This window comes from Eumetopias jubatus, unplaced genomic scaffold (assembly GCF_037043125.1).
Source record: "Eumetopias jubatus isolate StellerSeaLion01/CBP00866 unplaced genomic scaffold, mEumJub1_p1.0 scaffold_14, whole genome shotgun sequence".
Lineage (NCBI taxonomy): Eukaryota > Metazoa > Chordata > Mammalia > Carnivora > Otariidae > Eumetopias > Eumetopias jubatus.
In genome coordinates this window covers 9,626,973-9,653,241 of record NW_028274820.1, presented here as the reverse complement: position 1 = coordinate 9,653,241, position 26,269 = coordinate 9,626,973, and the positions used below count along the sequence as shown (strand labels likewise).

The 26,269-nt window shown below is 37.1% G+C and overlaps 1 protein-coding gene and 1 non-coding gene across 2 annotated transcripts in view; both read right to left on the bottom strand.

Annotated features, from left to right (window-relative positions):
- Window positions 1-26,269, bottom strand: part of LANCL2 (LanC like glutathione S-transferase 2) — a 57,711-nt gene that overhangs the window by 17,235 nt on the left and 14,207 nt on the right. The window contains exon 2 of the mRNA XM_028108968.2: window positions 25,326-25,443. Within this exon, the coding sequence (XP_027964769.1) occupies window positions 25,326-25,443 (118 nt within the window). The remainder of the gene's footprint in view (window positions 1-25,325; window positions 25,444-26,269) is intronic.
- Window positions 7,816-7,922, bottom strand: LOC114213721 (U6 spliceosomal RNA). The gene has a single exon (XR_003610261.1). It is a non-coding gene; the product is annotated as a U6 spliceosomal RNA (small nuclear RNA).

The window sequence follows — 26,269 nt, the reverse complement described above, 5'->3', positions numbered from 1 at the left end:
ATCATTACTTTCTAAATTGTACACCCCTTTCTTTCTAATTCTTCTATTTCTTACAAGTTTGCAATCTTCTTTAGTGACCAAGCTATCCCAATGAACAACCAACCAGTGAGTTAGTCAACTCACTGTTTATGCGACAGCCATATGATGCAGAGTAAGGTAACAAACACAGAAGACAGAGTTTACCACCTATGCAACCTTCCTATCTTAAAGATTTTATTTATTTATTACTGAGGGAGAGAGCAGACTCTGAGCTGAGCATGAGCCCCACGCAGGGCTCAATCTCACGACCCTGAGATCACGACCTGAGCTGAAATCAAGAGTCGGGTGCTTAACCGACTGAGCCACCCAGGTGCCCCATAACCTTCCTATTTTAAAGAACAAATCCAGACACTTAAGTGAACCAGAGAGGGGTCTTTTTCTGAAAATCTACAGAGGAGGACCTATAAAGCTTCTGAAAGAGGCCTGCTATTATTCCTGGACTCCAGTCACTCTGATGGCTAAGTAAAAACAATAACAACAACAAAAAAAACCTGTATAAATATATACTTAATAAAATATATTACAGAGAAAGTATTGAAGAAAAGGATATGATGGTGAAAAGGCCAAACAGAACATTTATTCATGTTTGAACTGGGATTCTCTAATATTATGTTCTTTGTCTAATATCCTACTCTCACTTCTATTATTTTTCATTTTGCTTTTTAGTTTGTGTTGTTTTAATTGTTTCACGTGCGTATAACCGACACACAATATTACAGCACTTTCACGTGTACAACACACCATCTATGTTCTGCTAGGCACTTTGCTTTTTAAATTTCTCTAAATAGGTAGGGTTTCTTTTGGTCCTTTAATTCTCTACTTCAGAGTACCCTACTTCCCTTTCAAATGCTCCACATCTCTCTCTACATGTATTTGGAAAGTTCTTTTCTCATTATCCAATTCTTGAAAGTTGTTTAAGTCAGACAAATGTAAAAGTACCACATTTGTAAGCCTTGGAAAAGTATCCTTCCATATGAATTATTTTTGAGGTCCTGTATTTAAGTTGTTTTTGTATTCAAGAAATTGAAATTACAAACATAGAGAAAGCAGGCTAAAAGTTAAGTACCTAGAAATTTCAAACATGCTCATTTTAAAAGGTTTACAAATAAGTACTTCATGACTGACTCAGAAATCCTTAAAAAATAGAATGATGATGTGGTCAGCCTATGAACCTTAAAACCTATAGTTATATATGCATTCAATGCTTATTTTAATTAATTAAATAATTATTTTGGGGGGGAGGGGCAGAGGGAGAATCTCAAGCAGGCTCCATGTCCAGCACAGGGCCCAATGTGGGGCTCAATCTCACAACCCCGAGATCAAAATCAAGAGTGGAACGCTTAACTGACTGAGCCGCCCCGGCGCCCTATTTATTTTTTTAAATGTTATAGCCAGGTCTTTTTTTAAGTTAATTAATTTATTTTTAAGCAATCTCCACACCCAACGTGGGGCTCGGACTCTCAACCATGAGATCAAGAGTCGCATGCTCTTCCAACTGAGCCAGCCAGGCATCCCAGTGCTTAAATAGTTTAAAGTAAATGATAGGCAAAATATTTTTTAAAAAAGTCATCCTAACATTCTGCCCTTGAATACTTCAGTATGGATATCTAAAATATATAAAGCCAAAATAGCATTATAGCATTATAACTACCAAACTAATAATTAGTAAGTGAGACTGAGCTGTGGTATATTTTTTAGTAAATCTTTATGTCAGTTTTGGTACCAGTATCATCCTTGTTTCATAGGATAATAGGAAGTATTCCTTATTTTCTTCTTTGGAGAAATGTCTCTTCATGTCTTCTGCCCATTTTTAATTGGATAATTTGTTTATCTGGTGTTGAGTTGTGTAAATTTTTTAAAATATTTTATTTATTTATTTGACAGAGAGAGAGAGCACAAGCAGGGGGAGCAGCAGAGGAAGAGGGAGAAGCAGGCTCCCCATCAAGCAGGGAGCCCAATGCGGGGCTTGATCCCAGGACCCTGGGATCATGACCTGAGCCAAAGGCAGATGCTTAACTGACTGAGCCACCCAGGTGCCATGAGTTGTGTAAATTCTTGACATATTTTGGATACTATCCCTTTATCAGATAAGTCATTTGCAAATACCTCCCATTCTGTACGCTGTCTTTTGGTTTTGTTGACTGTTTCCTTTGCTGTGTAGAAGCTTTTTATTTTGATGTAGTCCCACAAAAAGAGTAGCACTGGCATATCCTGTTCTTTGAAAGAAACTGTCTCTTAATTAGTTTATTGTTTGCTTCCCCCTAGTTTTATTAAGGTATAAGTGACAAAACTGTATATGTAAGTGTACAACAGAGTGCTTTGATATATTTATGCACTGTGAAAATATTACCACCCTCAGGTTAACAACTCCATCACCTCACATACCATTTATTTAATGTGTGTGATGAGAACACTTAAGATCTACTCTCTTGGCAAATTACAAGTGTGCAATACAGCATCATGAACCATAGTCATAATGCTCTACATTAGACCTAAAGAACTGCTATATCTTGTACCTGAAGGTTTGTACTCTTTGACCACCATCTCTTCCATTTTTCCCACCCCGCAACCTGTGGTAATCACCATTCAACTCTGTTTCTGTTAGTTCATTTGTTTTTTTTTAAGACTTCATATATATGTGAGATCATGGTTCCGTCTGGTTTATTTCACGTAGCATAATGTCCTCTAGGACCGTCCATGTTGTCACCAATGACAGGATTGTGTTCTTTCTCATGGCTGTTTCATTACATCCACATAGATGTAGGTACAGATACAGATGTACAGGTACATGTAAATATAGATAGAAATAGATAAAAAATACCACAACTTCTTTATCCATTCAACCACTGGTGGATACTAAGGTTGTTTCCGTATTTTGGCTATTGTGAATGATGCAATGAACACAGGGGTGCATGTATCTTTTCGAGTTAAGTTTTCTCCCCGTGGAAAAATACCCAGAAGTAGAATTGCTGGATCATCTGGTAGTTCTATTTTTAATTTTTTACATTTACATTCTCACCAAAAGTGTACTAGGGTTCCCCTTTCTCCACATCCTTGCCAACATTTGTCATCTCTTCTATCTTTAATTAAAAGCCATGTTAACAGGTGTGAGGTGATATCTCATTATGGTCTTGATTTGCCTTCTTTGGTCCTTGGCCCATTTTTTAAATTGGATGATGATGATGATCATTTTTACTATTGAGTTGTATAAATTTTTTATATATTTTGGACAATGACCCTTTAGCATAAATATGGTTTGCAAACATTTTCTCCCGTTCTGTAAGCTACCTTTTTTATTAATTGCTTCCCTTGCCGTGCAGAACTTTTTAGTTTGATGTAGTCCCCCTTGTTTATTTTTTCTTTTGTTGCCTAAGCTTTGGGTATACAAATAACCATTGCCAAGACCCCTGTCAAGGAGCTTTACCCCTATGTATTCTCCTTAGAGTTTCATGGTTTCAGGCATTACATTTAAAGTCTCTAATCCATTTTGGGTTAATTTTTGAGAGTGGTATAAGACAGAGGTCCAGTTTCATTCTTTTGCATATGACTCTCCAGTTTTCCCAATATGATTTATTGAAGAGATGATTTTTCTCCACTGTGTGTTCTTGTTCCCTTTGTCAAGGATTATTAACCATTTATGCTGGGTTTATTTCTGGGCTCTCTATTGTGTCCCATTCTGCTATGTGTCTGTTTTCATGCCAGTACCATATTGTTTTGATTACTATACCTCTGCAATATATTCTGAGATCAGAAGTGTGATACCTCCAGCTTTGTTCTTTCTGAAGACTGCTATTGTTATTCTGGTTGTTTCGTAGTTCTATGCAAATTTTAGGATTTTTTCTTTCAATTTCTGTGAAAAATACCAAAAAATTTAATAGAGATTATATTATCTATAGATCTCTTTGGGAAGCATGAATATTTTAATAACATTAATACTTCCAATCCACAACAATGGGATATTGTTCCATTTATCTGCATCTTCTTCAATTCTTTTATCAATGTCCTACAATTTTTAGCATATAGGTCTTTCCCCTCCTTGATTAAATTTATTCCTAAGGACTTTTCTTTGATGCTATTATAAATGGAATTGTTTTCTTAATTTCTTTCTCTAATAGTTTACTGTTAGTCTATAGAAACACAACTGATTTTTGTATATTAATTTTGTACTGAATTTGTTCATCAGTTTTAACAATTTTTTGGTAGGATCTTTAGGGTTTTCTGTATACAAGATCATGTTACCTGCAAACAGAAACAATTTCACTTTTTCTTTCTGATCTGGATAGCTTTTATTTCTTTTTCTTCCCTAACTGCTCCGGGTACATGTATATATTTGGTATTTCCTCTTGATGAACTAACTCCTTTATCATTACATAATAACCATCTTTGTCTCTTGTTAAAGTTTTTGAAGTTGAAGTGTATTTCTTCATAAGTATATCCACCCCTGCTCTATTTTGGTTTTCATTTGCATCAAATGTTATTTTTTCCATCTCTTTACTTTCAGCTCTTTCACTTTCAGCAGTCCATTAAAGCTGACGTGAGTCTCTTGTAAGCAGCATATAGTTAGGTCTTGCTTTTTATCCATTCAATCACTCTATTTCTTTTGGTTTGATAACCCATTTAAAGTACTTACTAATATGTAAGGTCTTACACGTCATTTTATTCATATTCTGGCTATTTTATATTTTCTTTCTTCCTCTTTTGCTGTCTTCCCTTGTAATCTGATGATTCTCTGTATTGGTACACTTTGGTTCCTTTTTAAAAATTGCTTGAATACTACTATAAGTTTTTCCCTTATGGTTTCTATAACATATAACATTCTATTTTCAGCTGATAAGCTAACTCTGACCTCATACAAAAACTCTACTCCCTTCAACATTTTGTTTCTAATGTCACAATTTACATATTCTATATTGTATATGCGTTTAAAAATGCCATAGCTATAGTATGACTAATATTTTTGTCCTTTAACTTTTGTGGTAAAGTGATCTACATTATTACAGTGCCTGAGTTTGACTATACACTTGCTTTATCAGTGTTTTATATTTTCATGTTTGCATCCTTTCATTTCAACATAAAGAACTAATTTCAGCATTTCCTGGAAGGCAGGTCTTGTGGTAATGAACTCCCTCAGCTTTTGTCTGTCTGTGGAAATCTTTGTCTCTCCTTCATTTTGGAAGGACAGCTTTGCTGGGTATAGTATTTTTACTTGGTATTTTTATCCTTTAAGGACCAAATATATCAACCTACTCTCCTCCCAGCCTATAAGGTTTTTGCTGAGAAATCCACTGGTAGGTTGATGGGTGTTCCTTTGACATAAGGAGTTTTTTGTCTCTTGCTGCTTTCAAAATTACAAAATTATCTGTGTCTTTGATTTTAGACATTTTATTATAATGTGTCTCAGTGAAGTACTCTTTGGGTTGAAAATATACGGGAATTACAGGCTTCATGAACTTTGATGCTCATTTCTCTCCGCAGATTTGGAAAACTGTCAGCCATTATTTCTTCAAATAAGCTTTCTGTCTTTTCTCCCTCTTTGTCCTTCGGTGATTCCTCTAATGCGTATGCATTGTTTCACTTGATGATATCCCATAATTCACATAGGCTTTCTTCACTTTTTCTTCATTCTTTTTACTTTTTTCTCCTCTGACTTTATAATTATAAATTACGTGTCTTCAAGTTCACAGAGTCTTTTGTTCTGTTTCTTTCTACTGCTGATGCTTTCTATTGCATTATTTTCATTTCATTCATTGTATTCTTCAGCTCCCCAATTACTCTTTGGTTCTTTTGTTTTGTTTTGTTTTTATGATTTCTATCTCTCTGTTAAACTTCTTGTTTTATATATTGTTTTCCTGATTTTGCTGGGGTGTCTTTCTGTGTTTTCTGGAAGCTCACTGAGCTTCTTCAAAACAACTAATTTGAATTCTTTCTCAAGCAAATTGTAGATCTCCATTTCTTTTGGAGTAGTTACTAGAATATTATTTTGTTCCTTTACTGGTATTATTTCTTTGATTTTTCATGTTTCTTTAAGCCTTACATTGTCGTCTTAGCATTTGAAGAACTACTCACCTCCTCCAGTCTTTACTAACTGCCTTCGGGGGGAAAAATGCCTTCTGTCAGCCCTGCTAGGGATTCTGAGGCTTTATCATACCTTCTCTACGAATATGCCTACTCCAAACTTCTTGTCCCCTCTTAGGAGTGAATTCTTATGATTGTATGCCTTCTCCTAATTCCACGAAGCCAGGCTACATGCTATGAGTCTCCTGTTTGCTTTCCCTACAGCAGTGCTAAATGCCCAAGTTTGTATGTTCTCTTTCACTTCAACAGGGTTGAGCTGGCTTTCTACTTATTCTAACTGTCCTCAAAGACTTGTACTCTGCAGTTATAGGGTGGAGCACCATGTGGGTAAGGAGAATGAAATGTCAGAGATGCCCGTGGGTCAGATGGGGGGATTCACAGGTCAAGTGTTCCCATCAGCTAGTGGCCAGGCTTCCTAATGGAGTGTGTGATTAGTAAGATCTGTGTTCCTTGTTGAGTTCTGAACACTGGCTGTTATGCTCCCAGTCTCTCCCTGCCCCTCAGTCATGTAGATCACCCCTGTATTGTGAAAGAGTGAGAGAGAAGTGTCTTTGACAGCATCCTTCACAGCTGGGGAAGTAGGAAGCTCACTCACATGCTCTCACTCTTCCCTGTGGGAGAAACTGCAGGCCAAGTTCGTCTTTTCGCACTGAGCTGTGTCACCTTGGAAATGGGGTGACATAGCAAAAGTGAAACTGTTCTGCTTACTCTCTTCAGTGTTCCCAATCTCAAGATTTTTTTGTCCTCCCAGTGGTGTGCTGGAAGTTCTCTCCTGGATTCCTGGGTCCCACAAAGGTACTCTCACCTGTGTGTGATTGCCACCATCAGTGTTCTTTGGGGTAAAGATGGTAGAAAACTCCTGTTCCACCAGCTTGCTGATGCCATTCTCCTTGGATTTCCTGTTCTTCCAAGGTTTGGTAAAATTTCCCAGTGAAATTTTGGGGGTAGATCTTGAACAACATTCTCAAGTTTTTATTTGGAAGTTTGTCTATTTAGACATTACACCTCTCCTGGGGTGAGGTTTGGTAGATTATGTATTCACAGAGAATTATCCATTTCATTTACATTGTGAAATAAATTTATACATGGTGAAAAGGAGTGTGGCTTCTAAAATTTCCTGTTTCAATGGTTTATCTACCTCATTTATAATGTTTCTGTACCTGCTTCCCCTATCTGCAAACTTCTGTTTGGATCTTAATTATATAATTAAAAGTAATCAATGTCACTATAAGTTTGTGCCTACGTTCCCTCAATCATATCTTGGATATGGTCCTCTACTACAGGGTTGGCCACCCCCCCTTTTCTTGTAAAGGGCCAGATGGCAACTTTATGTTACTCTTTAATGTCCCCATTCAGTCTCATTGCATACTCTTCTGTTTATCTCAAAATTCTTTAGAATAAAAAAAAAGAATATAAATATATACTAGCAATAAGTGAAAGCTCTGGCTGCTGCACATTGTCATCAGGAATTGGTATTGTCAGTGTTTTGGAGTTTGTCAATTCCCTAATAACATACGATGCTGAACATCTTTTCATATACTTACTTCACATCTGTATTATCTTTTTTGGTGAGGGCCTTTTAGATATGTTGTGATTTTGTAGTTTACCTCACACAAACTTTGTACATATTTTGTTACATTCATACCTAACCATTTCATTTGGGGCAGACTGCTAATATGAATGGTATTGTGTTTTTTTTTTTTTTTAATGGACTGCTTCATGAATGTGTGTGTCATCCCTGCGCAGGGGCCATGCTAATCTTCTCTGTATCGTTCCAACTTTAGTATATGTGCTGCCAAAATGATCACAAATGGCATTGTTTTTAATTTCAAATACCACTTACTCATTGCACTTACATAGGAAAGTGACTCACTTTTCTATATTAACCTCATATCCTGTAACCTTGCAATAACTGCTTGACTTTTTTTTGGTATTTCTGATTTTCTGCATAGAATGATCATGTCATCTGCAAAGACAGTTTTATTTCTTCCTTCCCAATTTGTATACCTTTTTATTTCCTTTTACAGTCTTATTGCATTAGTTAGAACTTCTGGTACAATGATGAAAGTGGTTGTGAGAGAGAACCTTCTTGTCTTGTTGCTGACCTTAGCAGGAAAGCTTCAAGTGTCTTATCATTAAATATGATGTTAGTTTTAGGCTCTTTGTGGATGTTCTTCACTAAATAGAAGAACTATTCCTAAGTTTCTAGAGATTTCCTATCAAGAATAGGTGGTAGATTTTGTCAAATGTTTTTCTGCATTTATTGATATGATGATGTGATTTTTCTTATTTAATCCCACTCCACTCTCATATCACACTGTATCATTTCAAGGATAGAGCCAGCACCTCATAATAACAAAATATTCCTAATTCCTCCCTCTCGTCCCTTGTATCTCGATGTCATTCAATTTACTTATATATATTACACACATTTAAGCATATATATCACATAAACATGCATGATTGAGTAATGTTATTATTTTGAACAAATATTTTACACAAATGTTATTTTGAACATAGAGTTTGACCCATTAGAGTAATTAAGAATAAAAAAATAAAAATTATTATTCCACTTTCACTTATTCATTCTCTGATGTTCTTTTCTTTATGTAGATCCAAGTTTCTGACCTATATCATTTCCTTCTCAAAATAACTTGTTTCAACATTCTTGCAGGTAGGTCTACTGGCAATAAATTCCCTTAATTTTTGTTTGAGGTTTTTATTTTTCACTAACTTTGTAAGGCTAACCGAGGAGGTTACAGAATTCTAGGACCCTGATTCTTTCCTCTCAGTATTTTATATACGTCACTCCACCCTCACCTTGCTTACATGGTTGCTGAAAAGAAGTCTGGTGTAATTCTTATTTTTGCTCTGCTATAAGTAGGACATTTTTTTTCCTTCTGTCTTTGAAGATTATTTATGGTTTTATGAAGTTTGAGTATAATAGGCCTATGTGAAGTTTTTTATTTTTGGTCTACCTGTGGAGGTTTTTTTTTTTGGTTGGAGGGCATCTATCCTATTTGGTGTTCTCTGAGCTTCCTGGATTTATGGTTTGGTGTCTGATGTTAATTTCTAGAAACTGTCAGTCACTATAGCTTTAAATATTGCTCCTGTTTTTTTCTCTGTTCCTTCTCCTTCTGATATTCCCATTTCATATATGTTATGCCTTTTGTCACTGTCCCACAGTACTTGAATATTCTCTATTGGATATTTTTTAGACTTTTTTTCAATTTCATTTTCAGTTTTGGAAGTTTCTATGTCATTCTCAAGGTCACTAATTCTTTCCTTAATTGTGTCTTGTCTATAATAAACCTATCAAAGGAATTCTTCATTTCTGTTATAGTACATTTGATTTCTAAGCATTTCTGTTTTATTCTTTCTTAGAATTTCCATCTCTCCTAGGGTTTCAAAGATGGCGGTGGAGTAGGCAGACCCTAGACTTGCCTCACCTGAAAAATACAACTAGGTAACTATTGAATCATCCTGAACACCTCAGAAATCAACCTGAAGACTGAAGGAACAAACTCCAAAACGAAGGGAAGAAAAGAGGCCACATCGAAGAGGTAGGAAGTGCAGAGACATGGTTTAGGGGAGAAACCGATCATGAGTGTTGTGGGAGGGAGGGAGCAGAGGCGGCAGAGAAGGGCAAGAGAGAGGAGCACACAGGGGGACGGACAAAAAACATTTCCCCAAAGCCACTGACTTGGAAAATGAGAGGGGCTAAATTTCGTGAGTTCTTGAAATCAGCAGGGCTTAAAATCTGTTGTTTTAGAGGTCAGCGGACTTGGCTGCAATAGAGCCCAGAGGGCACTGTCCAAATCCTAGAAGGAAGACAAGCAAACAACCTGAGGGACAGACAGCATGGAAACGGATCTGAAGAGTGTCTGGGGCACACAGTGGAGAGATTATTTGCTCTTCTTGGAACATGCCCCTGAAGAGCTGTATTTAAGCGGATGCCTCTCCAGGAACAAAGGAGCTAGCTGGTGCCATTTCTCTCTCCTGACCTGAAGCATAAAGAGAGTCACTTGTAGGAAGCAGTGCAGTGGCAAACACTGGCTGCCTAACTTTTGCACCAAGAAGCCCTACCCCCCTGTGCTCTGGTGAGACTGCCCTTCCAGTCACACTTCCTTCAGTCCCAGTGGGTCCTTCCTCCAAAGACCAGCAAAAACTCATGCCCACATCACCTCTCCCAAACAGGGAGTTCCGCAGGGCCTCAGTTCCAGTGGAGGTAGTGACAGGCTTCATTTCAAAAGCAGAAGAGCACGCCTAGTTAAAACTTGCCACATTCAGGCCAGGCACCAAACACTGCTCACAGCAGGCAAGGACAGCCTCTGCAAGCGACTGGTCTGAAGGACAGAGAAGCCAAAAACATCAGTACAGTGCATGCAGCACACACCAGACACACTCCCTGAAGTGCCAGGCCTTGGGCACTACATGAACACTTTTCATAAGGCCATTACATTCAGGAGCATGAAACATAAATGGCTTTTCTAACACACAGAAGAAGGCAGAGATTTAGACAAAATGCGAAGACAGAAGAATTTGTCACAAATGAACAAGATAAGGCCATGGCCAGAGATCTAAGTGAAACAGATATAAGTAACATGCCTGATGGAGAATTTAAAGCAATGATTATAAGGATACTCACTGGGCTTGGGGCAAAGCACAGAAGACATCAGTGAGATCCTTACCATAGAGACAAAAGTTAAAAAAGAATCAATCAGAGATGAAGAGTGCAATAAAAGAGATCAGAAACACAATTAAGAAATAAAGAGCAGGCTGGAAGAAGTAGAGGAACAAACTAATGACCCAGAAGACAATGTAACGGAAAGAAATGAAGCTGCATGAAAGAGAAAAAGGAGAATTATGCAACATGAGAATAGATTTAGGGAACTCAGTAACTCCATCAAATGTAGTAATATCTTTATTATAGAGGTCCCAGAAGAAGAGAAAGAAAAGGGGAAAGAAAATTTATTTGAAAAAATAATAGCTGAAAACGTCCCTAAATTGGGGTAGAAAACAGAAAGCCAGATACAGGAGGCACAGAGAACCCTGAGCAAAATCAACAAAAGAAGGTCAATACCAAGACATACTGTAACTATATTTGCAAAACATATTGATAAAGAAAAAAATCTTAAAAGCAGTGAGACAAAAAAAGTCTTTGACTTACAAGGGAAACCCCATAAGGCTAGCAGGAGATTTTTTTTCAACAGAAACATGGCAAGCCAGATGGGAGTGGAATGATACATTCAACATGCTGAATGGGAAAAGTATGCAGCCAGGAATAATCTATCAAGCAAAGCTATCATTCAGACTAGAAGGAGAGATAAAGAGTTTTCCAGACAAAAACTAAAACCACTAAACCAGCCCTGCAAGAAACATTAAAGGGGACTTTTTGAGTGGAAAGGAGAGACCAAAATTGAAAAATACAAGAAAAGATTAGAAAAAAAATCTCTAGAAAGAATGACAAAACAAGTAATAAAATGGCACTAAATACATTATCTATCAATAATTACTCTGAATATTTGTAAATGGACTAAATGCTCCAATCCACAGACACAGAGTAACAGAACGCATTAAAAAAAAAAAACAAGACTCATCATATGCTGCCTACAAAAGACTGACTTTATTTTATATAAATTCAAGTAGCCAACATATAGTACATAATTAGTTGTTGATGTAGTGTTCAATGATTCATCAGTTGCGCATAACACCCAGTGCTCATCACATCACGTGCCCTCCTTAATGCCCATCACCCAGTTACCCCATCCCCCACCCACCTCCCTTTCCACAACCCTCAGTTTGGTTCCCGAAGTCCAGAGTCTCTCATGGTCTGTCTCCCTCTCTGATTTCTTCCCATTCAGTTTTCCCTCCCTTCCCCTATGATCCTCCGCACTAATTCTTATATTCCACATATAAGTGGAACCATATAATTGAAAGGACTCACTTTAGATCTAAAGTGACATGTACATTGAAAGTGAAGGGACGGAAAGTGAAGGGACGGAGAAATATTTATAATGCAAAGAGATGACAAAAGAAAGCCAGAGTTAGCAATATTTATATCAAACTAGATTTTAAACCCAAGACTGTAATAAGAGACAAAGAAGGACACTATAGGGTAGGAGTTAAGGTGGCAAAAGATTAGGGGGACCCTAAGCTTGTGTCGTCCCTCAGACACAGCTAGATATTTATCAAATCATTCTGAACACCCAAGAAATCAGTCAGAAGTCTGAGAGAACGAAAACTGCAAGTCTACAAGCAGAAAAGCGACCATCTTTTGGAGGTTAGGAGGTGCGGAGAGTTGAACTGGGAGAGATAAAGCTATGGAAACAGTGGCAGGGAGGAAGCCTACTCACAGAAGCTACCACAAAGCATTATAAGCAAAATCTGAACTTTCAGAAGTCTGCTACAGTGGGGAACATGCCAGGCTCAAAGGTGCTCAGGTGTGAAGTGGGGCAGAATCCCAGGTGTGACACCGTGGTCTGAGGATCCCTTGGTTTGCAAGAACGGGTGGTGCCTAAGTGCTGCATTGTTCCCAGGCACTGGAGTATGGCAGCCAGCTGAGAACAGCGAGTGTTGGTGCCAGTTTTCTGCTCTGTTTGGACATAAATTTAGAAAGGCTGGATGGTTGTGTGACCACTTTCCTGGCATGGCCCAGCAAATGGCAAAAGCATGGTGACACCCTTCCCTGGAGGAACAGTATGGATCTGCGCTAGAGAAGTCGATAAAATTTGGAGTTTTGAAACTCAGTTTTGCACCTGAGGAAGAAAAACCTCAGACACAGGCAAGGTGAATGTAGGGTTCTGATGAAAACAGAGGACACAAGAGTGATTGACTGTTCTTCTGTGAGGCCTCACTGAAGAGTGTGGGCATGAACTTTCACCTCCCAGGCTAGAAAGTGGGATACTGCCATATTCATCCTACCCATCAGTGCTGAAAGCCTTCAGGGAGGAAAACAGCACCACCTAGTGGAGGCCGGAGCTGCTTACACCAAGCCCTGCACCCCGTGCCCTGGAGGTGCATTTCCACTGAAACAAGTCAGCCTGAGAATCAGCACAGCCGACCTCTCCTCCAGAAGACCAGCACGAACAACTTGCTCGCACTAAGCTTCCTGATCATAGAGTGCAGACACCTGCAGATAGGAAGTGAGAAATGCAGAACCATGTATCATGCTAATGGGCATCAAAAGAAAGCTGGGAGTAGCCATACTTATATCAGACAAAATCGACTTTAAAATAAAAACTGTAACAAGAGACAAAGAAGGGCAGTATATCAAAATGAAGGGATCTATATCCATCAAGAAGATCTAACAATTATAAATATTTATGCCCCCAACTTGGAACATCCAAATATGTAAAACAATTAATAATAAACATAAAGAAACTCATTGATAACAATACAATAAAAGGAGACTTTAACACCCCACTAACAGCAATGGACACCTCATCTAAGCAGAAAATCAACAAAGAAACAATGGCTTTGAATAACACGCTGGATCAGATGAACTTAATAGATAGTTTCAGAACATTTCATCCTAAAGCAGCAGAATACACATTCTTTGAGTTTACATGGAACATTCTCCAGAATAGATCATATACAGGGTCACAAATCAACCCTCAACAAGTACAAAAAGACTGAGATCATATCATGCATATTTTCAGACCACAATGCTATGAAACTAGAAGTCAATCACAAGAAAAAAACTGGAAAGACCACAAATACATGGAGGTTAAAGAACATCCTATTAAAAAATGAATGGCTTAACCAGGATATTAAAGAAAGAATAAAAAAAATATATGGAACCAAATGAAAATGAAAAGACATTTAAAAACCTTTGGGACGCAGCAAAGACTAAGAGAGAAGTATATTGCAATACAGGCATACCTCAAGAAGCAAGAAAAATCTCAAATATACACAAAAAAACCTTACACTTAAAGGAACTAGAAAAGGAATAGCAAATAAAGCCTAAAGCCAGCAAAAGGGAAATAATAAACATGAGTGCAGAAATAAACGATATAGAAACAAAAAAAAATCAGTAGAACAATTTAACAAGAGCTGGTTCCTCGAGAGAATTAATAAAATTGATAAACCCCTAGCCAGATTTATCAGAAAGAAAAGAGAAAGGACCCAAATACATGAAATCATGAATGAAAGCAGAGAGATCATAACTAACAACACAGAAATACAAACAATTATAAGAGAATACTATGAAAAATCATATGCCAACAAACTAGGCAACCTGGAAGAAATGGACAAAGTCCTAGAAACCTACAAACTATCAAATCTAAAACAGGAAGAAATAGAAAATTTGAACAGATCAATAACCAGCAAAGAAACTGAATCAGTCATCAAAAAATCTCCCAACACACAAAGTCTTGGGCCGGACAGATTCCCAGGGGAATTCTACCAAACATTTAAATGTGAATACTCAAACTGTTCCCAAAAATAGAAATGGAAGGAAAAGTTCCATTCATTCTATGAAGCCAGCACTACCTTGATCCCAAAACCAGACAAAGACACTAAAAAGAATTACAGACCAATATTCCTGATGAACATGGATACAAAAATTCTCAACAAGATACTAGCACATCAAATCCAACAGTACATTAAAAGAATTATTCACCAAGATCAAGTGGGATTTATTCCTGGGCTGCAGAGGTGGTTCAATATTCGCAAATCAGTCAACACAATACACCTCATTAATAAAAGGATGAGAACTATGTGATCCTGTCAATAGATGCAGAAGAAGCATTTGACAAAATGCAGCATCCATTCTGGATAAAAACTCTCAACAAAGTAGGGATAGATGGAACATACCCCACCATCATAAAGGCCATATACGAAAGACTCACAGCTAATATTATCCTCAATGGGGAAAAACTGAGAGCTTTTCCCCTACTGTCAGGAACAAGAGAGGGATTTCCACTGTCCCCATTACTATTTAACATAGGACTGGCAGTCTAAGCCTCAGCAATCAGAAAACAAAAATAAAAAGCATCCAAATTGCAAGGAAAAAGTCAAACTTTCACTCTTTGCAGATGACATAGAGAAAATCTATGTAGAAAATCCAAAAGACGGGGAACCTGGGTGGCTCAGTTGGTTAAGCCTCTGCCTTCAGCTCGGGTCATGATCCTGGAGTCCTGGGATCGAGCTCCCTGCTCAGCGGAGTCTGCTTCTCCCTCTCACTCTGTGCACAGACTTGCCCTCTCTCTCAAATAAATAAAGTCTTAAAAAAAAAAAAAAGAAAAAGAAAATCTGAAAGACTCCACCAAAAAATCACTAGAACTAATATGTGCATTCATCAGTATTGCAGAATATAAAATCAATGTGCACAAATCTATTGCATTTCTATACACCAATATCAAAGCAGCAAAAAAAGAAATCAGGGAATCGATCCCATGTGTAATGCCCCCCCCAAATAAGATACCTAGGAATAAACCTAAGTAAAGTGATAAAAAATTTGTATTCTGAAAACTATAGATCACTTATGAAATAAATTGAAAAGGACACAAAGAAATGGAAAGCTTTCCATGCTCAGGGACTGGAAGAACAAACATTGTTAAAATGTTTTGGCTATGCTACCCAAAGCAATCTACATACCACCAGCATTTCTCACGGAGCTAGAATAAAATATTAAAATGTGTATGGAACCAGAAAAGACCCCAAATAGCCGAAGCAATTCTGATAAAAACAAAACTGGAGGTATCACTTATTCCAGATTTCAAGCTATTTTACAAAGCTGCAATCATAAAGACAGTATGGTACTGGCACAAAATCAGACACATAGATCAATGGGACAGATAGAGAAACCAGAAATGGACCCACAGCTATACGGTCAATTAATCTTTGCCAGAGCAGGAAAGAAGATCCAATGGGAAAAATTCTGTTCAACAAATGGTGTTGGGAAAACAGGACAGCCACATTCAAAGGAACGAAACTGGACCACTTTCTTACACCATACACAAAAATAAATTAAAAATGGATGGAACACCTAAATGTGAGACAGGAAATCATCAAAATCCTAGAGGAAAGCACAGGCAGAAACCTCTCTGAGCTCAGCCATAGCAACTTATTTATTAGACACGTTGCCGGAGGCAAGGGAAACAAAAGCAAAAATGAATTATTAGGATTCATCAAGATATAACCTTCTGCACAGCAAAGGAAACAATCAACAAAATTAAAAGGCAGCTGGCGAAATGGGAGAAGATATTTGCAAATGATATATCTGATAAGGCGTTAGTATCCAAAATCTATAAAGAGCTTATCAAACTCAACATCCAAAAAACAAATATTCCAGTTAAGAAATAGGGAGAAGACAGGGTGCCTGGGTGGCACATTCGCTTAAGTGTCCAACTTTCAGTTTTGGCTCAGGTTGTGGTCTCAGGGTTGTGAGATCAAGCCCCGCTTCAGGCTCTGTGTTCAGCTTGGATTCTGCTTCAGATTCTCTCTCCCTCTCCCTCTGCCCCTCCTGCTCCTGCTCTCTCTCTCTCTAAATTAAAAAAAAAAAAGAAAAGAAGAAAGAAAAAGAAAAAAATGGGCAGAAGACATGAACAGACAGTTTTCCAAAGAAGACATCCAGATGGCTTACAGACACATGAAAAGATGCTCAACATCAATCATCAACAGGGAACTACAATCAAAACTATGATGAGATACTACCTCACACCTGTCAGAATGACTAAAATTAACAACACAGGAAACAACAAATGTTGGTGAGAACACGGAGAAAGGGGAACCCTCTTGCACTGTTGGTGGGAATGCAAACTGGCACAGCCAATCTGAACAGTTTGAAGGTTCCTTAAAAAGTTAAAAATAGAAGTACCCCTACGAGGCAGTAATTATACTACTAGGTATTTACCCAAAGGATACAAAAATACAGATTTGAAAGGGCACATGCACCCCAATATTTATGGCAGCATTATCAACAATAGCCAAACTATGGAAAGAGCCCAAATGTCCATCATTTGATGAATGGATAAAGAAGGTGTGAGTTATATGTAAAATGGAAAAAAATATTATTCAGCCATCAAAAAGAATGAAATCTTGCCATTTGCAACAATGTGGATGGAGCTCCAGTGTATTATTCTAAGTGAAACAGGTCAGAGAAAGACAAATACCATAGGATCTCACTCATATATGGAATTCAAGTAAGAAAACAAACATATGGGACAGGGCAAGAAAAAAAGGTGAGAGTGAAACAAGTCATAAATGACTCTTAACAATAGAGAACAAACTGAGGGTTGATGGAGGAAAGAGGGCAGGATGGGCTAGACAGGTGATGGAGATTAAAGAGGGCAATTGTTGTGATGATCACTGGTTGTTGTATGTAAGTGAATGAATCAGTGAATTCTACTCCATAAACCAATATTGCACTGCATGTTCATTAAGACTGAAATTGAAAGAAAAAAAAAAAAGAAGGGGACTATATAATCATAAAGGGGACAATCCAATAAGAAGATATAATAATTGTAAATATTTATACACCCAACATGGGAGCACCCAAATATATAAAACAATTTTTCATGTATTAGATCACACAACAGGCTTCAACAAACACAAAAAGACTGAAGTCATACCATGCCCCTTTTCTGACCACAACACTATGACACTAGAAGTGAACAAGAAGAAAAAAATCTTGAATGACCATAAATACATGGAGGTTAAACAACATGCTACTAAGCAATGAATGAGTGAACCAGGAAATCAAAGAAGTACATGGGGGGGGGGCGCCTGGGTGGCTCAGTCGGTTAAGTGTCTACCTTCAGCTCAGGTCATGATCCCAGGGTCCTGGGATCAAGCCCTGCATCAGGCTCCCTGTTCAGTGGAAAAACTGCTTCTCCCTCTCCCCACCCCCACTTGTGCTCTTTCTCACTATTTCTCTCTCTCTCAATAAATAAATAAAATCTTAAAAAACAAAACAAAACAAAGAAGTAATGGAATCAAATGAAAATTAAAACATAACAGTCCAAAACCTTTAAGATGCAGCAAAAGCTGTCCTAAGAGAGAAGTGTATAGCAATATATGTCTACCTCAAGAATGAAGAAATATCTCAAAGAAACAACATAACCTAACTGAAGGAGCTAGAAAAAGAACAACAAACGAAGCCTAAAGCCAGCAGAATAAAGGAAATAATAAAGATGTGAGCAGAAATAAATGATATAGAAACTAAACACCAACAACAAAAAACAAGAGTTCTTTGAAAATATTAATAAAGTTGATAAACCCCTAGCCAAACTTATCAAAAAGAAAAGAGAAAGGATCCAAATAAATAAAATCAGAAATGAGAGAGGACAAATAACAACTAATACCACAGAAATACAAACTATTATGAAATGTATATGCCAAAAAAAATGAACAACCTGGGAGAAACGGATAAATTTCTAGAAACACATAAACTACCAAAGCTGAAACAGGAAGAAATAGAAAATATGAACAGACCAATAACCAGCAGAGAAATTGAATCAGTAATCAAAAATCTCCTAACAAATAGAAGTCTAGGACCAGGTGGTTTCATAGGAGAATTTTGCCCAACTTTTAAAGAAGAGTTAATACTTATTCTTCTCAAACTATTCCGAAAAATAGAAATGGAAGGAGAACTTCCAACTTCATCTTGTGAGGCCGGCAATACCCTGCTACCAAAGCCAGGTAAGAATTCCACTAAAAAAGAGAACTATAGGCCAATATCCCTGATGAGAATGGATACAGAAATTCTCAATAAAATAGGAGCCGACCTAATCCAACAAAATCCATTCACCGATTCATCCAATCCGACCTAATCCATTCACCACCATCAAGCTGGATTTATTCCTGGCTTGTAAGGGTGGTTGAATATTTACAAATAAATCAGCATGATACATCACATTAATAAAAGAAAGGATAAGAACCATTGGATCTTCTGCAGAACAAGCATTTGACAAAGTACATCCATTCATGATAAAAACCCTCAGCAAAGTAGTTTTAGAGGGAACATACCTCAAGATAATAAAGGCCATCTATGGAAAATATCATCTGCTAATATCATCCACAATGGGGAAAATCTGAGAGCGTTTCCTTAATGGTCAGGAACAAGGCAAGGACGTCCACTCTCACCACTGTTATTTATAACAGTACTGGAAATCCTAGCCACAGTAATTAGATAAGAAAAAGAAATAAAAGGCAACCAAATTGGCAAGGAAGAAGTCAAACTTTCGCTATTTCCAGATGACATGATACTTTATATAGAAAATCCAAAAGACTCCACCAAAAAATTGCTCAAACTGACACAAGAATTCAGTAAAGTTGTAGGATACATAATAAACGTACAGAAATCTGTTGCATTTCTACACACCAATAATGACGCAGCAGAAAGAGAAATTAAGGAATGAATCCCATTTACAGTTTACACCAAACATAATAAGATACCTAGGAATAAACCTAACCAAAAAGGTGAAAGATGTGTACTCTGAAAACTATAAAACACTGATGAAATAAAGTGAATATGACACAAAGAAATGGAAAGATATTTCATGTTCATAGATTGGAAGAACAAAGTGTTAAAATGTCTATACTACCCAAAGCAATCTACACATTTAATGCAATCTCTATCAAAATGACAACAGTATTTTTCAGAGCTAGAACAAACAATCCTAAAATTTGTATGGAATCACGAAAGACCCTGAATAGCCAAAGTGACCTTAAAAAAGAAAAGCAAAGCTGGAGGCATCACAATTCAATTCAACTTATATTACAAAGCTGTAGTAATCAAAACAGAATGATACTGACACAAAAACAGACACACAGATCATTGGAACAGAATGGAAAACCCAGAAATGAACCCACAGCTATATGGTCAATTAATCCTTGACAAAGCGGAGAAGAATGTCCAATGGGAAAAAGACCGTTCAACAAAGGGTGCTTGGAAGACTGGATAGCAACAAACCAAAGAATAAAACCAGACCATTTTCTTACATCATACACAAAAATAAATTCAAAATCGATGAAAGACCTAAATGTGAGAGCTGAAACCGTAAGAATCCCAGAAGAGAATATAGGCAGTAAGTCGTGTGACATCAGCCATAGCAACTTCTTTTTAGGTATGTCTCCTGAAGCAAGGACAAAAGCAAAAATTAACTACTGGGACTACATCAAAATAAAAAGCTTCTGTACAGCAAAGGAAACAATCAACAAAACTAAAATGCAACCAATGGAATGGAAGAAGATACTTTCAAATGACATATGTGATAAAGGGCTAGTGTCCAAAATATATAAGGAATTTATAAAACTCAACACCAAAAAGACAAACAATCCAATTAAAACATGGGCAGATTTTTGATAACAATGTGTGTGGGGGGGCAGAGATCCCAGCAGAAACATGAACAGACATTTCTCCAAAGAAGACATCCAGATGGCCAACAAACACATGAAAAGATGTTCAACGTCACTGATCATCAGGCAAATGCAAATCAAAACTATAATGAGATACCACCTCACACCTGTCAGAACGGATAAAATCAATAACACAAGAGGCAACAGATGCTGGTGAGGATGTGGAGAAAGGGCAACCCTCTTGCACTACTGGTGGGAAAGCAAACTGGCACAGCCAATCTGGAGAACAGTATGTAGGTTCCTTAAGAAGTTAAAAATAGAGCTACTATACGACCCAGCAATTGCACTACTAGGTATTTACCCACAAGATACAGAAATACTAATTCAAAGGGATACATGCACCCCAATGCTTATAGCAGTATTATCTATAATAGCCAAAGTATGGACACAGCCCAAGTGTCCATCGACTGATGAATAAAGAAGATGTGGTATATATATATATAAAGGAATGTTACTCAGCCATAAGAAGGAATGAGATCTTGTCACTTGCATTGACATGGATGCAGCTAGAGGGTATTGTGTTAAGCAAAATAAGTCAGAGAAAAACAAATACCATATGATTTCACTCATATGTGCAATTTAGCAAAAACAAACAAAGCAAACAAAGAAACGGACTTTTAACTACAGGGAACAAAGTGATGGTTATCAGTAGGGAGGTTGGTGGGGGTGTTGGGTTACACAGGTGATGGGGATTAAGGAGTACCCTGGTTGTGATGAGCACTGGGTGTTGTACGGAAATGTTGGATCACTATATTATATATCAAAGCTAATATTATACTACTGTATGTTAATTGGAATTTAAATAAAAACAATAAAAAAAGAATTTCCATCTCTCTACTTACATTATTAATGTATTCTTACATGTTTCCTTTTCCACTAAAATCCTCAGCATTATTAATCATAGTATTTGAAAATTCCCGCTTTGATAATGTCAACATTCCTGCCGTATCTGATTCTGGGTCTGACGTTTACTTAAGTCACTTCAAACTGTTTTAATTCTGTTTTACTTTTTTGCCTTTTAGTATTCCTTGTAAATTTTTATTGCAAGGTGAACATAATGTACTGGGTAAAAGAAACTGCAGTAACCCGTCCTTTAGTAATGTGGTGGTAAGGAATAGGGGAGTAGAAGCATTCTATGGTCCTATGATTAGGTCTCAGTCTTTTGGTGTGCCCCTGGACTATGACCTTTACTAGTGCTTTTCAGTGTTCTTTCCTGTAGGTTGGACAGGACAGTTACAGGGGGCTGGAGTTGGGTACTTCCCTTCCTGCAGGGAAGTCTGGCTTCAATAAAACTCCAGTAGGTTAGGTTCTGGTGAAACAGTTTCTCCCGAGGGCCCATCTGGTGAAGAAAAACAATGCTCTCACATATTTCAAAATGGTTCCTCTTTCCAGCCCTTCCAGAAGCACAAAGGGATTCTTCTCCAATCTCAGTGAGAACCCGAGAGAACTCCTGGAGTTAAACTTGAAAAAGTGAAGGGTCCTTATAACTGGGTCCATTTAGAGGCATTTAACTCTCATAACTGTTCACACTCAGCCTCTAGCAATTCATCAATTAAGGTTTAAATTTCTTATCCCCACACTCGTTCCCATGGATGTTCCTTTGTGTGGATCTCTGCTCCAGTAAATTGTGATTTTCTGTATCTCCCTGTCTATCTCTCCTATTTTTGGTGTAGACATCTGCCCTATGACCTCACTTCGTTAATGGATCTAAGAATTGTTTATCTTTCAGTTTGTTCAGCTCTTTACTCTGCCCTGACTTTTTTTTTTTTTTAAAGATTTTATTTATTTATTTGAGAGAGAGAGAGTGAGAGATAGCACGAGAGGGGGGAGGGTCAGAGGGAGAAGCAGACTCCCCACTGAGCGGGGAGCCTGATGTGGGATTTGATCCCGGGACTCCAGGATCATGACCTGAGCCGAAGGCAGTTGCTTAACCGACTGAGCCACCCAGGTGCCCTGCAGTGACAACTTCTAAACTCATTTCCCAGACCAGAAACTAGAGTTCTCTCTTCATTTTATGTTTTTTCATTTTTATGGTATTGCTGTGCTTTCTGTAGTGTCAGTTCTTTCTTCAGCCCCTTATCATTTGGACTTTATTTCTGAAGTGATTTTTTTCTTGTCCTTCAATTTCTTTTAGTTCTTTCAGTTCTTATTTCACATCATCTTATCGTCTTGCCATCTCTTTTCTGGGTTCCTTTTATTTCCACTCTGTGATACAATTGCTTGATTAAGTTCCAAAATTAATGTTGAAAATGCTGCAATTCTTCTCCACATTGTAATGGCATTTTCCTGGTGTTTTTTTCTTCTTCCACTGACAAAATTTGATATTCCTTTGTTTCTAGTATTACGTATACAACTGAATTTTTTCTTAAGTTTCAATTAGGTGAATTTTTCTGAATCAACTATTAACAGGAGGACTCTCTAAAAGAGGGAAAACGTTAGGATAGCTTTCCCTGTTTTTTTAATCTCAAGGGCATCCTCTTCTTACTAAGTGACAGTTTATTTGTATATGGTGACTTGTGGTGACCAGATTTCCTTTGATTCTCATATCCTTATGTTTCACAAGGGCTCCTACCACTGACTCACTGACGTTTCCTTTTTGACTACACTACCAGCCAGTGCCACCAGGGATGAAGTTCCTGAATAATGCTGTTTAAAAAAATTCTGTAACATCTGTTCCCTGTATGCTCTCCATACCATTTTTCTCTGCCTCTCTTCCTTGCCCACTTCGTGTTCAGATATGCCCTCAAAAATTCCCCCAGAGGTGTGTCTCATCCTTCCGAGGATAATTATTAATTGATTTGGGAGAGGGGGAAGTGCAGAATATATTTTGCCACCCATGGGTCATTTGGCTTCCTCACCTGGACACCACTCTCACTTTCTACAGTTATTTTGGATTCTATTTGTTTTTCATACATTATTATTCGGTGTATTCTCTATCTCACAATTTTGCTAAAAAAAAAATAAGTTGTGGGTGCTTTATTCATTCTTCTTGTACTGTACAGTTTTAGGAGAAAAGATAGGAGGTATGGGTGTAAGTAGATTCCATAGTGCTACCTGAATCCCAAAGCCCTAAATATTATTTTTAACCATTCACACCAAATACCTCCATGATGGCTCTATCATTGATTCCAAAAGATGACAACAAATGGGGATTTTTAAGAAATACTGATTCTTGGACTCCTCTGCCAGAGATCCTCATGTAATCATTCTGGGATGGAGGCTGATAATATGTTATTATAAAGCCCTCTGTTTCTGATGCATAGCTAATTTAGAACCTACTAATCATGGACTTAAAACCCCTATTTGAACAAGAAATGTTTTAAGTAAAAGACTTTTTAGGGGAAATCTGTGATTTCCCCTAAAAAATAACTAAGTTATTTTTCCTTTAAAAATATCCTTCTTGGGGCGCCTGGGTGGTGCAGTCAGGTTGAGCATCTGCCTTTAGCTCGGGTCATGATCTCTACGTCTGGGACTGAGTCCTGCATTGGGTTCCAGTCCTGTATTGGGCTCGCTGCTCAGTGGGTGTCTGCTTCTCCTTCTCCCTCTGCCCCTCCCCCCAGCTGACGCTCTTTTTCTCTCTCTCAAATAAATAAAATCTTAAAATAAATAAATAAATATAAATAAAAATATCCTTCTTTGCTTTTTACTTCAAGTTAGCTAAAATTATCTTGGGGCTCCTGGGTGGCTCAGTCAGCTGAGCATCTGACTCTTGTTCAGCTCAGGTCATGATCTCAGGGTTGTGAGATCGAGCCTTGTATCAGGCTCTGCACTCAGCAGGGAGTCTGCTTGAGGTTCTCTCTCTCTCTCTCCCCCTCTGCCCCTCTCCCCACTCACAGGCACTCTCTCTAAAATAAATATTTTTTAAAAATCCTTCTTTGCATTGTAATTCAAGTTAGCTAAAATTATCTGAATTTACATTTAAGGTAAATTTCTTTGGTTCTGTAAGTTGAACTAGCTTCATGTCTTTCTGAGTTTAATAGTTTTGAAAAATTTAATTTTAATGTCATTATGTAAATGTTGTATTCATAATAGGGAAATACAAATAAAGCATCACAGAAATAAATATAAAAATGAACACAAAAAAAAGATCAGGGCCATCATGTTTGGTTGCGCACTGCAAAAGCAGGTATCAATCAGTTCTCAGTAATTCTAACATGAATACTTATGTCTATGCTGTTCATTGACTACACTATAAAAACTTAACAAGGGCTGTAAATGGATACGTAAATTGTTATTAGCAGTAACCATACTGCAGTCTCATCTCTCAGAAGAAGGTCTTTTATTTCTTTTATACTCCCTAAATAGTTATTACAATGTTCGGGCTATATGGTAAAATAATAAGAATGTAAAGAATAGTTAAGGCAAGCTAATTTTGAAATTAAGTTTTTTGATGTAATGTGTACTACAGGTTGCTTATTCAATTATTATCACTAAATTCAAAATCGAAATCTTTATGTGTACAAATGAGTCAAATGAGTACAAGCAATGGGTTAAACAGTTTATGCATAACAGAGAAATCACATACTACAACTTGTCCCAAAGATCAAAGTAATAAAGGCAAACAAAAAACTGACCCTAGAGCAAGTGTTCTCTTATTATGCATTTTCATAGATACCCATATATTAGGTCATATATGCTATAAAAATCTGACATACTAAACATCAAACTTCAAGCAGAAAATATTTCTTAGAAATAAAACTCCAAAGCACTCATCACTGAAGAAGTTCAAGGTATCATTTGAAGGGTATAAAACTTGACTATTTTCAAAGAAGAAAAATTTTAATTCAAGTCTTATAATTATAAATCCAAAATAGAACATACCAATTACTTGTATCCCACATTCTCACCTGTCCAACCGGTATAAGCAGAGCAATCATGTGGGTCGGCTGTCTTCAGCCCCTCCTCCATTTGCTGTAAAAGATCTTTGATTTTGGTCTGGATTCGCCTTGTGAAATTATGAATGATCTGAGAACCAAAAGAACACAGAAATTTATATTGCATAAGAATGAGCAATATTATAATAAATACTTAAATAATTATTTAATATATAATAAATACTTAAATAAGACGTTAGAACGTAAGAGGTAGAAATTATATTACCTGGCCCATTTCAATGCTTCATTGGTGTCTACCTTGATTTCATAAGGTAAGTTTTTAAATGAGATAATGCCCTATATGGACTATAGGCATTGGTAGGATTACAAAAAATAAGTTGCAGAAACCAAAGGAAATAAAAATTAAAAAAAAAAAGATGGATTTGACTACACAAACATGTTAACTTCTGTAAGTTAAAGAATATAAGAAAGATGGCTTAAAAATTAATGACAAGGGGGAAACATCTGCAATATAAAACATTATAAGTAAAAAAAGACCACAACAATACAGAAATAGACCTAAAATTATCAATGTACCTTACAAAAAGAAAAATATGAAATGACAAACATATAAAAAATGTTAAATTACTTAGCAATTAATGAAATGCAAATAAATGTAAGTACCACAGTTTGCCTTATCAGATTAACAAATAATAAAAAAATTTAAAAATATTAAGTCCCAAGGCTGCTAAGAGCTAAGGAAACAAGTATTCTTATTCACTGGTAGCCTTTCTCAAGAGAAATTTAGCAGCATTCTTAAATAAGTAGTTGATAGTGTTCAGATTTTTTTTTTTTAATTTTATTTATTTATTTAGCGAGAGAGGGAACACAAGCAGGGGGAGTGGGAGGGAGAAGCAGGCTTCCCGCTGAGCAGGGAGCCTGATGTGGGACTAGATCCCAGGACCTTGGGATCATGA